The sequence below is a fragment of the Oryctolagus cuniculus genome, chromosome 3 (genome assembly GCF_051225735.1).
Source record: "Oryctolagus cuniculus isolate XC-2025 breed Fujian yellow rabbit chromosome 3, ASM5122573v1, whole genome shotgun sequence".
NCBI classification, from domain to species: Eukaryota; Metazoa; Chordata; class Mammalia; order Lagomorpha; family Leporidae; genus Oryctolagus; species Oryctolagus cuniculus.
Window position 1 is genome coordinate 150,141,083 of NC_142869.1, and position 16,692 is coordinate 150,157,774.

The 16,692-nt window shown below is 37.0% G+C and overlaps 1 protein-coding gene across 3 annotated transcripts in view; it reads left to right on the plus strand.

Annotated features, from left to right (window-relative positions):
* MDFIC (MyoD family inhibitor domain containing) overlaps positions 1-9,962 on the plus strand; it is a 100,819-nt gene extending 90,857 nt beyond the window's left edge. Inside the window, exon 5 of one of the 3 annotated variants that reach the window (XM_008258188.5) lies at positions 7,363-9,962. In XM_008258188.5, coding sequence (XP_008256410.3) covers positions 7,363-7,610 — 248 coding nt within the window. In that variant the 3' untranslated portion in view covers positions 7,611-9,962. 3 annotated transcript variants of the gene reach the window in all.
* The last annotated feature ends 6,730 nt before the right edge of the window (positions 9,963-16,692 follow it).

Below are 16,692 nucleotides of genomic sequence, written 5' to 3' on the forward strand. Positions count from 1 at the left end.
AATTATTTCTGACGGTGAACCACATGGATACAGAGAACCTGTCTTTCTGAAAGTTTGTTTCTCTACTACAGTCTTCTTGGATTGGATCACTCTTGCAGTCTCTTTCTGCTTCAGTTTTCCTGTCTTTTGTGACCCTCAGTGCCCCTTGGCAGTGTGGGGCAGGAACCATTGCAATTACTTCATAGTTTATTGTACCCTTTTCATCAGTTGAGCTCCTCTTTAAAGAATACAACTTGAAAAAAGATAAAACGTGTTGTAAGAATAGAAACCAGATAATTTCATTGATTTGATGTAACTTAGGGATCCATTTCTTGTTGTTGCCATTTCTAGATCTGTTACTACATATAAATCACATAAAATGGGTGTATTTCTATGGATATACTGTGTTTAATAGCTCTGTCATCTTTAAGATGCATTTTGGTTTGTGGCTTCTTTGGGTGCCTGTTAATAGATTAGGTTTTTCTGAGTATGTGGTTTCCTAGTAAAATATGTAGGGTCTGTGTTTTAAAACAATGATTGTTTTTATAAGTTTTAATATTTACATAGATAGCTTAGCCTTTGGGGTGTCTACCATTAACGTTTCCACTAGTATTCCTATGAATTGTCCACATTGCTTTGGTATATACAACTGTGGCCCTTCATTTTTATGTTTCAGATTTGCTAAGGTACTTCTTTAGGCTGAAACATCATCTGCTTCCAGGTTGCCAACCCTCTGCTGCCTATTTCAGTAATGTGGCCAGTGATTTAATAGTTCTCCAACTCAGTGATGACCCTGCTCTTACTTATTTAGTGTTAGCGTTTACTGTGAACTCTTCATTAAACTCTAAGGTCAGAATAATCCATAGAAAGGAAAATGAACATGAATGAGAACTAAAAACAAGTAGATAATGATGTGCACATTGTGGTGCTATGAGCTCGTTACTGCTTGGGATGCTTGCATCCCATATCAGAGCACCTGGAACTGAGTCCCACTGCTGCTGCTGCTGCTGTTGCTTAATTCTATAGGATACTTTTTTAAAAACTTGGTACAACTTATTTTATTTTTAAATGTTTATTAGTATAAAGATAAAAATTTCATTTATTGCACAGATACAATTTTAAGAAGATAACTGTACTTGCCTCCTTTCCTCCCTTCCTGACTCCTCCTTCCCTTTCTTTTTTCTTTAGTTTTTGCAGTAACATGGTTTTTTATTTCATATATACAGTTTTAAGAGCATAATGCTTCCCACCAGATCCCCCCTCCCTCCCTCATTCCCATCCTTCCACCTCCTTTTCTTATTTGCATTTAATTTTTACAATGACATACTTTCAATTTTCATTGTAATCACAAGCTTAACCTTTCACCAAATAAGGAATTCAACAGTATTAAGTAGAAAAACCACTGTTTCTCAAGAATATATACAAGGGCTATCAACAGCAGTCAAATCTCAAAATGTCAATTTCACTCATATACATTAGTTTTTTGTATTCTACATATTAGTTACCACAAATCAGAGAAACACATGATATATAATTTTTGGGGACTGTTAATGGATACCCTAAGAAGCAGCATATGATGCTTCAACTACTTGCATCCCTGCCAACCGTGTGGGAGACTCAGATGAAGTTCATGGCTCCTGGCTTCAGTCTGCCCTAGCTAAGGTGTTATGGGCATTTCAGGAATGAACCAGCTGATGGAAGATTCTCTCTCTTTCTCTCCCCCCACTCCATCTATGTGTGTCTTTCTCTCTCTGCCTTTTAAAAAACAAAATTAAAAATAAATCAGTCTCTGCCTTGGTAAATTGAGGATAAAACCAGTACTCACTACTTCTTAGGAATGTTATTGGAATTAAGTGGATCAATATCTATAGACTTTAAAACAGAATTTAGTGAAAAGTTAGGTTTATAATTGTTATAGAGTCATGAAAACATCTCTTCTCTTAAGTTAACATATTTCTTAATTTTGAAAACATGAAATAAATATGCTTTCTGCATTGATACTAGATGGCCCATTCTATGTAAAGCAACTGTGTTAGTTATAATGATCAGTTTATGTTATAGGAGGTAGATTCAAAAAAAGTGTTAGATTAACTTGGAGCCAACAGCATTTTCTAAAATCACTTTCTTTGTCTACTAAAAGTAAAATGACATTTTAGCAGACTTAAATTAATTTGTAGATCTCACTGGCTTGAAGTAGAAATTTAGACAGATTCATTTCTTGGCTTAGGGCTTTTAATTTCTGTTGACATCTGTCTTTGTAGTCAGAGATCTGGAAGACGTGAATTCTCAGATGAATATACCCGATGAGTAGCATGAATTGTTTAGTTAGGAATGTCACTTTGCTTATTGGTTTCTACCCACTTTCTGCATGTAAGCATGACTGGACTCCCTTGGTTTGAATCAGACACCAAAACATTTTGTTTCTTTCTGCCACCAAACCATGTCAGTGCCTCCTCTTCTCACTGATTAATTTGTGAAATCTGTCCATCTGCCTCTTAACTTCTTTAGCAAGGTAATTCCATATCGTCAGCTAACTACAAGAATTGATGTGTATTCCTTCATCACCCCAAACTCTCAAGGTTTAAAGATGAACTTGTCCCCTGCTGTTATTTTAACTAAAGAGAATTACATACTTAGAGAGGAAATCATATTTGACAAAGGACTGCTATCTTGAATGTATGAAAAACTTCTGAAAATCAACAAGAAAAAGAACAAACTCAATAGAAAAACTGCATGAGAGTGAAATACACCTTGTGGTAAACTCTGTGAACACATATTTTTTTTATAAAAGATTTATTTTATTTTTTTGAAAAACAGAGTTACAGAGCTAGGTAGAGCCAGAGAAGAGAAAGAGGTTTTCCATGTGCTGGTTCACTCCCCAAATGACTGCAGCAGCCAGAACAGAGTTCTGGAGCAGAGCCAGGAGCCAGGAGCTTCATCCAGGTCTCCCATGCAGGTGCAGGGGCCCAAGGACTTGGACCATCTTCTACTGCTTTCCCAGGCCATACAGAGAGCTGTATTGGAAGAGGAGCAGATGGTACTGGAACCAACGCCCATATGGGATGCAGGAACTGCAGGCTGGGGCTTTAACCCACTGCACCACAGTACCGGCCCTCTGAATACATATTTTATTTTTATTTTATTTTTTTTAAAGATTTATTTTATTTATTTGAAAGACAGAGTTACAGAGAAAGGTAGAGAGAGAGAGAGAGGTCGTCCATCCACTGGTTCACTCCCCAGATAGCTGCAATGGCTGGAGCTGCACTGATCCAAAGCCAAGAGCCAGGAGCGTCTTCTGGGTCTCCCAAGTGGGTGCAAGGGCCCAAGGACTTGGGGGCCAACCTCCACTGGTATCCTAGACCATAGCAGAGATCTGGATAGGAAGAGGAGCAGCCAAGGCTTTAACCCACTGTGCCACAGCACCCGCCCCTGAACACATATTTTAAAGAAGAGGAAAACATGGATGGCCAATGTAAAAAGATATCCAGGGTCATTGGTAAACAGGAAAGGCAAAATGAAATCATCATAGGATGTCATTTCACACACAGCTAACTGGCATAAATATTAAAGTGCATCCATTTCAAAGCTTGGTGAGAATATGGAGTAAATTGAAGTTCAATGTGTTTGGTTAGCGGGAGTAAATTTTGGAACAATCCTTTTGGGAATGCATAGATATTACCAAATAAATAATAACATTGGCAATCCTGCATTGCAGCAGTTCTACTACATATTTGACATGTGTATACTAGGTGACTTTCCAAAAAGTGTTTGAAATATAAATATTTAGAAGAGGAGAAATGCTGAAAACATGAAAAATGCCCATAAATAATGGAATGAACAAGTCAGTTGTGGTATATTAATTCAAAAGAATCCAAACACCTGGAATATGAGTGAACTACACATCTATTAACTGACATGAGTGAATCTGAAATACATTATGTTGAACAAGAACTGCTACTTACACATGAATTCACACAGTCCAGTTTCCATTCTTTAGATGTAGGGATATTTAGACATACACCGTTACTATAGAATCCAATGAAAAACAAGCGAAAAGTTCACTCAGTATTCAAAACAGTATCTCTCGAGATAGGAATATATACTTGGAAAAGCTAGCTTAAAAAAAAATTAGAGCTCTCCATTTCTAAGGCTGAGTGTGACAAACATGCTTTCCCCTTTAAAATTGATAAACCCATTACATAAAGGGTACTTCAAAAAGTTTGTTGAAAATGTAATTAAAACGTTATTTTGGTGCAAAAATTTTTGAAATCTATGCATACAAGGAGTCTTCAAAAGGTTCATGGAAAATGCATATTATGAAAAAAAGATATGCATGAGTTTCAAAACTTTTTTTTACCAAAAATAAACCTATCGTTTAATTTTTTCCACAAACTTTTTGAAGTTCTCTCATATATACGTCTATGTAAAATGTATTTCTATAGTTTGTATGTGAAGAATTGACATGCTCAGTGGCCATTCTGAGGGTTTTAAGAAATTCAGTTAAAAGTTACCCAGTGTCCAGTAGGCCTTTGTAAATTCCTTCTCTGTCTTGAAATTAAAGACATGCCACAGTGCAATCATAGAAAGTGAAATTCTTGGGGCTGGCACCGGGGCTCACTTGTTTAATCCTCTACCTACAGCGCCAGCATCCCATATGGGTGCCGGGTTCTAGTCCCGGTTGCTCTTCTTCCAGTCCAGCTCTCTGCTGTGGCCCAGGAGGGCAGTGGAGGATGACCCAAGTGCTTGGGCCCCTGTACCCGCATGGCAGACCAGGAAGAAGCACCTGGCTCCTGGCTTCGGATCGGCACAGCTCTGGCCATAGCGGCCATATGGGGAGTGAAACAACGGAAGGAAGACCTTTCTCTCTGTCTCTCTCTCTGTGTCTCTGTCTATAACTCTACCTGTCAAAAAAAAAAAAAAAAAAAGTGAAATTCTTGATGAACTATTTTATAATTAGTTAACATAGGATTTGTTTGATAGTCCAGTGAATAAGCGACTTGTTGCCAGTTAAACACTGTTTTCCTAATAATAATAAAATGGATTATAACATTTCAAGTATTTTACAAATTATGATGATAGTTTAATCCTGGAAGAGCCCAACTAAACAGAGATATATAAAACAGATATTAGGATGAAAGTTTCTAGAAAGAACATAGACAGAAGGGAACCATGGCACTCTGTAGAAACCCAGAACAGGGGCTGTCGCTGTGGCTCAGTGGGTTAAAGCCCTGGCCTGAAGCACCAGCATCCTGTATGGGCGCTGGTTCTAGTCCTGGCTGCTCCTCTTTCCAACCAGCTCTCTGCTGTGGTCTGGGAAAGCAGTAGAAGATGGCCCAAGTCCTTGGCTCCTGCACCGCATGGGAGACCTGGAAGAAGCTCCTGGCTCCTGGCTTTGGATCAGCACAGCTCCAGCCGTTGCGGCTATCTGGGGAGTGAACCATCAGATGGAAGACCTCTCTCTGTCTCTCTCTCTCTGCCTCTCCTCTTTCTGTGTAACTCTGACTTTCAAATAAATAAATAAATCAAAAAAAAAAACCTAGAACTTTTCAAGTTCATTGTATACTCATAGATTGATTTGTCCTGAAATTATTGGATGCTACAAGAAAATAAACATTAGGGGAAGATTAGGAGGCTTGGAGACTTTAACATCTAAATGAACTTTTTCCATTTGCCCCATGGATGATCATATATAAGAATGGACTTGGCACTGACAAGCATGAAAGACTGATCTATTCTTTTAGGCTTTAAATCTACAAACAACTCTGGAGTTTCCCATTTGAGTTCTTGTTTGACCCTCTCCCCTTTTTGTCATCTGGCATGTAGAGAATGACTTTGTATTTCCCCACTGCTTCTTTTCACCCACTGAATTCTCTACAGAGTTAGAGACGGCAGGGAAAAGGGGATGTTGGGTGAATTGGGAGTTTATGCTCAGGTGGTTAGGGATAGGCCTGCAGAGTTGAGAGAGCACCCAGATAGATACTTTGGTGATTGCTTGTTTTGGGATGCTGTCAATTCATATCTACATGTAGAGTTATATGGTTTTATATAGAGAGGAGTATTCTTGTCTATTATAGCAGTCTCACAAGCAAGCTGATTATTTCCCCTTCATCTGTGGTTTTCTCAGTTTGTTGAAATTCCATCCAAGGCTTTCAATTTTAGTGCCAAATATAGAAATGCAAAGAACATGTGACAATAAAATGAGGGTGGGGTTGTTATGTGTTGCTGCTGTTGCAGGATATGAAATCCCTTATTAAAATATATATCATACAACATACACAAAAAGGAAAGCCATCCTGTAAAGTAAACCAGAAAAATGGGGATAAAAATATTCAAAGAAAATGGAATTAAATGAAGTTTATTTTGGTGCAAAAACTTTTGAAATCTAAGCATGGTTTTCTGCTAATACGTATTTTCCATAAACATTTTGAAGGTCTCTATACTTCCAGTAAAAATGCACAAACATTTTTAATACTGGACAAATTTCATAAACAGAGGTCTTAAATGCTTTTATTCTTTCAGAAATATAAATTTCCTTTAATTTCTCCTCCTATTTGCTCAAGAATTCCAAAAGAAAGAACTGCAGAATATGTACACAAAGCTTATTAAATTATAATTTGCTTAATTCCTCTTTTTTTATCAGCTAATAAAGTTTGTTTAGAGAGGCATCATTAATTGTGTCTCAGGAAATAACAGAGATATAAGGTATTTTGCCACCAAAGGAAGTGGGAAACCACTGTTACTCTGTTCTTATTCCTGTTGGCTAAGGTGCACATTCCTTTGTTGGAAATAAGAAGAACTTTTCCAGAAACAATGTGTCTCATTACTTTTGTTTAAATTCTTGTGAAATAAAAAAAAATTGAAAATATGAAAATAAGTCAATTTGAGAGTCAAACATGTGGATTCTAGTTTAATGAATTAAGTATTCAATAATATACCAATCATTTCTTATTTATACCTTATTCTTTTTAACTTTGGAACATGTATGTGGAGCAATTGAAGGAAATTTCTGTTTCTCAAAGGTGTTAAAAACATTATGGGATTGTTTTATCCTAGTGTGATAAAGAGGAATAGCATATAGAGGAGGCTGGTTAAAAAAAATCAGACGTGGATGGACCGCACAATGAATGGTGTTATTAGAATGATAATCTTAAGACACGTGGACAAGTACACACACCTATAATATTTTTTGAATGTAGTATTTCCTTCTGAAGATCTCTCATCTATAATTTTTTGAGCATTCAGCCCACAAAAATCTTTTAGGGATGAATGTCCTGGGGGCTGTGTGTTGTTTACTTGATAAGTTCTTATTCAGTCTGCTGATGCCGTATATTTTGTGTTCCTTTTTTTTCTCACTATGTGGTGTCCTCACGACTGAAAACAAAGATTGTTGTGTCCACTGTATCCTGGCGTGCTTGTTCTGTGAATTCCTGACCCTCTGCAATATTGTCCTTGGACAAGCCTCGTGTGGCATCTGCACCTCGGAAGCCTGCTGCTGCTGCTGTGGGGACGAAATGGGGGATGACTGTAACTGCCCTTGCGACATGGATTGTGGCATCATGGATGCCTGTTGTGAATCATCAGACTGTTTGGAAATCTGTATGGAATGCTGTGGAATTTGTTTTCCTTCGTAAATATTTATCTTTTGTTTGTGTTAAAACTGGAGAACATTTTAAACTTTCTTGTAAGGGGGAAGAGAGACACATGGTAAGACTTTCATGCAGCAACCCAGTATTTGCACTGTTAACTCATTATTTTAAGTAGTCTCTGAAAGCCTGTTCTCTCACCAAATCTATGTGGTTTAATATGTGAAAGTTCCTAACTACTTCTTTTAACTACTTCTTTGCTCCCTGTATATTATTTTTCAGTGGGTATTTAAGCTGGACAGTTTATTTTTGATGTTTAACTAGTAGTGGTTAAAAGTAAGCATCCTTTGTTTTAAAGTAACTTTGAAAAACAAACCCACACAATACTTGGGCACCCAGTGTTGCTCTCCGGGCTCTCTTCTCTGTCTTCCCCACCTGTCCCACAGACCCGAAGGCCTACTGTGTGTGCTTCCCTCACACACTGCAGAAATGGCTGTCGTTTCTCTGCTGTCCACAGGGGTGTGCAGTTCAGCAGAGGAAAGGCGCCCTAAAGAATGAACCACAGCACAAGGCACACTGAAGTGAGGGTGATGAGAGGGAACTCCGAGGGCGCTAGGAATACCCAGAGAAGAGCTGCCAGGATATTCAGGAAGGCTTTAGGGGAGATGTGGCATTTGAAGAGACTTCTTGCAAAAAAAAATGTGTGAGTCATCTGCTTCTTGAATGAGTTCTTTAGATTTAGGGCAAAGTGTTAGGTGGACAGCTTGAACTGTGTGTGCCCTCATCCATTTAAAAGAAAAATGCCTTCAGCATACATTTTTTTTTTAGTTGCACGAAAACATCCTTTTTTAAAACTATTAAAATTTAAATTGTCTCAAGTTATTCATTTTCTTACACAAGATTGAAATGTTATTATAAGATTTTGGATGAAAAGATAATACCTAATTAAGATATCTTTATTTTTTAAGGAATAGAGTACTTCTGCCAAATTTAAATTAGGAGGTATTTTATATTAAAATCTCAGTCTTACAATTTTGTTTTCCTAAAATGTTTCCTATTATTTGAAGAGCTTTCAGTCTGTTGGAGAGAGGTTGTTGTTTGTCTTGATTGTTTTTCTTAGCCAGTGTTGTATTTTATGAATACAAACCATTCCTTCCAGTGCATTGGGAATCTAGATATCTACTATGACCAAATTTCAGGATTGCACTTTTATGTTAGATTAAGCCAATATGTCATGTTATGAAGATCCTTAAGTATTTTTAAAAAGTCAATTACAAGACTAATTATGAGTTACTGAGACATGAAACTGTGTAGGTCAGATGAAAAGGGGAGTAAGTTTCCATACTCTTTGCTCTCCTTCTGAGTTCAGTCACTCCAAAATTGTACTTCAGTTCGACTTCATGTAATTCCTTGGAGAAGTTTTACAAATGTCCTTTACGATTAATGGTTATTTTCGGCTCCTCTGTCCAAAATCAAATTGTTAATAACAGCAAAATTATATTTTTCAGAAATCTTTAACAAAACTATCCATTTTATGAGAGTTTTTTAAACTGAAGTATGGGAATGTCAAATATGGTTCTTTTCTTTGAAATAAAACCTAGTTTCTAGTTATGTGAATATAATTACTATAAAGGTTCAAAAAGAAAAAAAAGTTAGCAAATTCTTGAATCCTCCTTTGCATGCTATTTACACACAGACACACATGCACACATACACATATGTATACCTTTAAATTGTTGAGTTTAAATAGAATTCTCATAAACAGCTGTCTTCCTTTTCCTCCCCTCATATGCACCTTGCATTTGTACATCAAATATAAGGAATCCTTTGTCCCATTTCACAGATACCAGAATCTGAATATTTACATATGCCAGAGGTCAACTCTTGCTTATGCATCAGGGTGTAAGAATATCATCTGTTTATAGACATATAAAGTCTCCTAATGATCTGGAATTGTTAAAGATTTGAGCTTTTATCCTGCAAAAATTTTCAACCAAGCGGTTGATATTTAAATGTATCCTGTTACTATTTGTGATGAAAATATTAACACATTTGAAATAACGTTTCTCTGTAGCAGAGAACATAAATGGATATCAGAATTTTATTTTCATATTTATATTGTATTTTTCCTCTGTTGTCTATGCCAGGCAGTCATTCCATAAATCATTTTGTAGAGTTTAAAGAAAAAAGAAAAGTAGGCAAATGTGAATATAGTTTCCATATATTTTAGAATTTCTATAAGTAAAATGGTTTGTTGACTTATATGGAAATCATGACTAAGTGCTATAATTTACAGTTAATAGATTTGATCTCTTTTTAAATGTGGGAACTTAAATATTTTTAAACTGGACCTGTGTTATCCTAATACACTATTTTGAAATAAAACAAATGACTTCTTTATTGTGCTCTTGCCTACTTTCATATCGAATTGATATATTGACTTACATTTGAAGGGATTTGATTGTAGTTTACAATCTGAGGGTTTTTTTTTATCCTATGATATCTTTTTCTGAAGATTTCATGGTTTCCTTGTGTAAATCATATGACTCATGTCCATAAATGAACTATGAAATATATCAGTCACTATGGTACAAAGCATAATTAAAGTATATGAAAGCATAATTTAAAAAAATTTACAGTATATCAACATACCAGTTTTCACCCTTTTTTGTCAATTGATTTAATTTGTTTACTTTGAAATAATATTTCAACTTATAAAAACTGAGGTAAATTTTTATGTATGCTAAAATGGAACACTGAGTTAAAATGTTCAAATATCTACAAAATTGGGTTCAATGAATTTCACACTAAAGTAAATCATAGGAAGTATTTCCATCTAGAATTTTCAATGAAATAATTTTTGGAAAAGTTTCATGGTAAGTATTTAACTAAAACAGTACCATATAACTTCAGCAATACAGTGTGGCCTTTTACTTAGAAAAATAATAATTTCATTTTTTGTGTTCTTGACACTGTATCAACTGTTAACCATTCTCCTCACCTGAATACTCAGTGTTATCTGAGCAGTTAAAGGAGTAACCAAGGCAACCTTATATAATAACTTTACATCCTTTATCCAGACAAACTCTATCAGGGCCCTAGATTCTGATGTTATAAATGTCAAACGTCATTGCCTAGCATAAATAACACTTGAGCCCAAAAACACTGTGGCCTCCTTTTGAATGCTAGTTAAAGTCTTAGGTTTACCCAAGTGCCTAACAAATATATTTGATTATTAATAAGATTATTATTCAAATTATTCAAGACCTTTGTGCCCTTTCCAATTACTTATGATTTGTTGGCCTGAAGGATTGCTGTATCTAATCTGACAGGCAAAATAAAATTTTGTCAACTACTATAGTACCAGCTTTTCTTTTCCTTTTACACTGATGCAGTAGGGCCTATCTTTTTTGTATCAAGTAATAGTTACTATATTGATAGGGTTTATTTGGCACTCATTATTTATACTTTTGATCAGCAATTGGGTATCACAAGGGATTCCTTTCAATCCTTTACCTCCGTGTGCCCCTATAACCAAAAAGTGTAAAGTGAATGCTTTTTTCTGCTTGGATTGGTACTGGGAACCTCCAGAAAGCCATTTAATCCTAAGGAAGCTTCAACTCTGGCACCACCAATTAAAATCCAATAGTTCTAATTGTATGGTTACTAATACTTACTTCCTGTTTAAGAGGACTTTTAGAGGATTTGGAAGGGGTCATGGAGAGGGATAACATACTAGTCTGGCCTTAATATGAAGCTTGAGTTTTACAGACCTTTTCACCTTTTCACTCATTAATAAATTCATAATGAATTTTTTAATTATTTCATTTTGGGGAGAGAATGATCTCCCATCTGTTGGTTTTCTCCCTAAATGATTTCAACAGCATTTGAGTCTAGGCCAGGCCAAAGTAGGAACTCAGTCCAGGTCTCCCACATGGGAGGCAGGGATCCATCTACATGAGCCATCACCTGCTGCTTCCCAGGGTCCATGTTAGTAGAAAGCTGGGATGAAGAGTAGAGCTGGGATTTGAACCAGTAACCCTAATATGAGATATGGGCATCCCAAGTTAAGTCCTAACTGTGATGGATGTTCACCTTGTAAAATTTGCCATGAACAATACTTCTCTCTTTAAAAGACTATGACCCAAAACATCATGCATGTATAATCAAATTGCCCTGAAGACAATAGGCAATCTGGGACAAGGATCATATACAAAGCCACTGACTAGGAAACAAAGTTTGTGCAAAAGAAATCTGCATCATCACATTTCATCCAACTGGGACATTATGACATTTTTCATCGAGGCCATAACTATAGTGCCTAAGCCTTCCAATTGAATAATGACTGGTAGGTTTTTGTTTGTTTGTTTGTTTGTTTTTTTGACAGGTAGAGTTATAGACAGTGGGAGAGAGAGAAGACAGAGAGAAAGGTCTTCCTCCCGTTGGTTCACTCCCCAAATGGCTGCTATGGACGGCGCCGTGCCGATCCGAAGCCAGGAGCCAGGTGCTTCCTCACAGGTCTCCCATGCGGGTGCAGGGGCCCAAGCACTTGGGCCATCCTCCACTGCCTTCCCTGGCCACAGCAGAGAGCTGGACTGGAAGAGGAGCAACTGGGACTAGAACCCCAGTGCCCATATGGGATGCTGCAGGCAGAGGATTAACCAAGTGAGCCACGGCGCTGGCCCCTTGACTGGTAGTTTTAATTGCAGTATTTGTTCATTATTTGTACACTTGCTCTGTCACCTCATCCCATTTAGTGCTCATTGAAAGAGAATCGTGTACTTAATTGAGGGGTGACTGTTATAATCATCTCAGAAAACCGTCATTTGACAGACTATCAATATGAGGTACAGATGTATGTGTTAAAGACAAAGTATAGCTCTTCAGGCGGGAGTTTTGCAAGGTTTGGTTGAGAATGTAATTACTAGAAAAATGGTAAAAATCAAATTCAAACAAATTCGTTCTAAGTTGAGCTTGAAAAATTGAAAAGGTTCTTAAGTTCTGTCTGATGCATAAAGGGGTAGAAGCAAAGGAATTACATTCCAAAGCCAAGAAAGAGGGTGTACAAAAGCAGCTGATCCACTTGACATAGTTCATAGCCTTTTGCAAAGGAATAAAAGCCTGTTGAGCAGGGAACCAAAAGATCTCATTATAGGATGAAGCCAAGCCATATTAAAGCTTGTGCACTAGTAACTATGTCTAAAAACAGCCTGCTGTTTTATATTGAACCAATACATTTCTTAACTTGGTAGGTTGCAGTGTAAAGATGTACAGAGCCTGTCTGCTGGATGCTATGCCAATTACAGATGTGGCAGAGTGGTGTCAAACACCTACAAACAGTATCACAAGCAATCTTAGAGTGAAACAAAAGAAGTTTAAAAATGTCACCTTAAAACCTCGAAAGCACAGTTCATCGTGTGTGTCTGACTCTTAGAGTCTCAAAGTCACCTTTATTATGTAATTTAATGTGGACCTCATATGATCCCTCAATCAAAATGTACAATTCTTTCAAGGACATGAATAGTGCCTGAGAGATAAGGAGAGTAGCTGTTAAAAGTAACACTCTCAGATGACAAGGTGTCTCTGATCAGCTCACAGAAACTGCATTTTGTTGGTTTCAGGGTAAAGGATGAGTAAAGTATCGTGAATACATGTTATATTAGATTTTGTTAGATCATCAGAATAATTGGGCATATTTACACAATTACATTTTAGTAAACTATTATGCCAGCTTAACTATAATACATATTCTTGTAAAAGTACATTAAATCACAATCCAAAAGCAATTTAGCTGCTGAGGACATTATTTTTTATCTAATTATTCGCAAATTAATGAATAAAATTAAATTCCAATCACTGAAGAAAATGAAGCAATGGTGAGAATCAGAACTGCAGATTAGTTAAAGCAAAGATATGCAATGCATAACTGAATTAAAGCATTTCTTTTATTCAAACTCAGTGCTTAAAAAAGAACAAATCCATCATCTTGAAATTTGACTTGTAGCTTGGCATTAAAAATAATATGAGTAGAATTTTCAGTGGGGTAAGCACAAAACTAGTTCAAGTTGTGTCACTCTCAATTACTGTACTCAGGTGGTGTACCCATTAAAATTCCCACTTGTGGGTTCCGCTCACTATGCAAATGGGGTCATTACCTGGAGAATTTAATTGGTTATGACACTGGGAGTGGGACTTTTCCTTTCAAAATAAACCTACTTACACACAATTTCACTAGAAATTTGATTGTTATATATACTTTGGAATTTTTTGCACTATAAATATTTACTAAAATTAGACTACTCTTGCTTACTTATTTCTTACAAATAATGCAAAATGGATTTAAGTTCCTCTGATATGTTTTTATTTGTTTGTCCATGAAGTTAGTTAGAATAGATCTTTTGTAATGTACAGCTTCTCAAAACATTATAAAAATGTATTGGGTCTCTTTCAAACCGCCCTTCATGTGCATATGCATGTCCAATAAAGGTTTTAACCATTTCATAGTTAACATTTGCTCTTTCATCTCAGTTCCAAATGTTTGATTTGAAAGGCTTCTCCCCCACCCCTGCCTTTTACCACATGAAAAACAATTTTACAGTTAAGAGTTAAACTGGGGACAGAATTTAGCCCAGCCATAAAGTTGCCACTTGGGACCCCCGCATCCTCTTTGAGGGCACCTAGGTTCAGTCCTGGATCTGTTTGTAACTCCAGATTCCTGCTGATGTGCACCCTGATGACTCAAGTAGTTGAGTCCCTGTCACTTATGGGAGACACAGAATGAGGTCCTGGCTCTTGATTTAGGCCTGGCCAAGCTATAGCTCTTGCAGGCTTTTAGGAAGTGAACCAAACAATGGGATCTGTCGTTATTTCTGCCTTCAAAGAAAAATGGAGATTTAACAAGAGCTATCTTTTCTCTTAGATGTATTCTATGCATTGTTGAGGCGCCATGTGCATAACACTTGCAAGAGCTTTCTATTTACTGAAAGCACAGAGTGGTACATGAATTTGTTGGTCAGTATTAGAGACACTTCCACCAAAGCCTTGGGATGACTGAATTCAAAGTGAACAAACATGAAATCAGTGTGAACAATGCAGGGTTCCCTACACCCATCAACTGTTTTAATTGACTATGGTAACTTCAACCGCTGAAACCTGTTTGTAGGTACATAACAAGAATATTGGTAATGGTCTGAATTTACAGTGAACACTGAAAATCACAATATGGTTTGTGGATATAATAGTTAGCTGAGCGTTGAGGAATTTATTTTCCAGACATTCTTAACAGTCGTTCCCAGGGTGAACTTGAAGTAGGAACAGAGTTGCTGTAAGTATTAATGGGATCATGTCAGGGAAGCATTAACATTTCCTTGAAGGAAGAGTAATGCCGTCTAAATTTGTATTACTATACCACGTTGTACAACAAGCCAAGATTTTATTACTAGTTTATCTGGACCTAAAGAGAATATTTTTTCTTTAATATAAGAAGAATATTCTAAAATCTGAGGAAAACTCATTCCAATAATATAGAAGAAGAAATACTACAAATTCATAACTGGACTATTGGCAGGATTTTTAACATCTGTAACTATGGGAAATTTCCCATAGAATATCAAATATGGATCCAACTCTCTGACATTCATTTTTCTATGATATTTCTAATTGTGCCCGGAGGATAAGAAGGGGTTGGCGCATCCAATAAATATAATCATTTACATGCACAGAGCTTCCTTTGAAGTTAATAGGACCTATGGAAAGGGGAGTTATGCACCACGAAAACGAAGTTCAATGTGAATCTAGTTCTTTCTTTTTAACATGCAGTGGTATTACCAACGCGTTTGGATTTTCTTACTGCTTATCTTTCCTTTATATGTGATGTTTAAGTTGGAGTTGAGTGAAGTGCTCCATGTGTAGAGGAAAGATAGGCAAAAAGAGAGGATATGATGATTGGCAAGCATACACCCAGGGACCAGCTTTGTAAGATAGCATCCAGAAGTGATAGGGCCTGTAGAGCTTGTTTAACTTGTCCAACAGGAAACCATATTCATTTTTTTATTTGATCTTTTTAACGTGATGATTCTGTTAGGGCATATGTTTTTACTTCCATTTTACAGATGAAAAAATTGGGATAGGTTACTTGAGCTTATTTCCTAAAGTAACATTCCTAATTACTGATAGACCTGGGAAAGCTAATTTAGACTCCTGGTTCTTTCCATTAGATCAGTATATTTCCAATGAAATCTTTTTTTTTTCTGTTTATGCAATTTCTTTTTTTAAAAAAATTCTTTGTTATGAAAGCTTACATATTACTTTATACATTAAATATGCTCTGCTAAGCTCTTATGGGGATATGGGGTCAGAAGTCTTGTACACCTTTTTTCTTTTCTCCCATCTGTCCTACTTTGAAGATCTTGACCTGGGCTACAAGAGAGACTGAAAATCATAACTATTTGCGATAGTTATATTGCTTTACATGTATGACTCAAAAATCAGGCAGCTCACAATGCATGGCTGTTCTATATCTCCTTATCAATGATGTCATTTTCCCATAAAAAGGTGAAGAGTCAAGAGTGGATGTTCTTCATGGGATTTGTATTGTTCATTCTCTATCCCGCCAGATCTGTTTTCTGTCTCTGCCTGCTTTTGTGCCTCTCTTTTGCTCTCTGGTTTGTTGTTGGCTTTGGCTTATGTTAGGCACTGGCAGAAAATCAGAATGTGAGAGAGAGAGAGGTTAAATGTTACTTCCGGCTGGTGCCGTGGCTCACTAGGCTAATCCTCCGCCTTGCGGCGCTGGCATACCGGGTTCTAGTCCCGGTCGGGATGCCGCATTCTGTCCCGGTTGCCCTTCTTCCAGGCCAGCTCTCTGCTGTGGCCAGGGAGTGCAGTGGAGGATGGCCCAAGTACTTGGGCCCTGCACCCCATGGGAGACCAGGAGAAGAACTTGGCTCCTGCCATCGGATCAGCGTGGTGTGCCGGCCGCGGTGGCCATTGGAGGGTGAACCAACAGCAAAGGAAGACCTTTCTCTCTGTCTTTCTCCCTCTCACTGTCCACTCTGCCTGTCAAAAAATAAAAAAAAATTAAAAAAAATTTTTAAAAATGTTACTTCCTAGTCCACTGTGTAGCCCCCTCCCT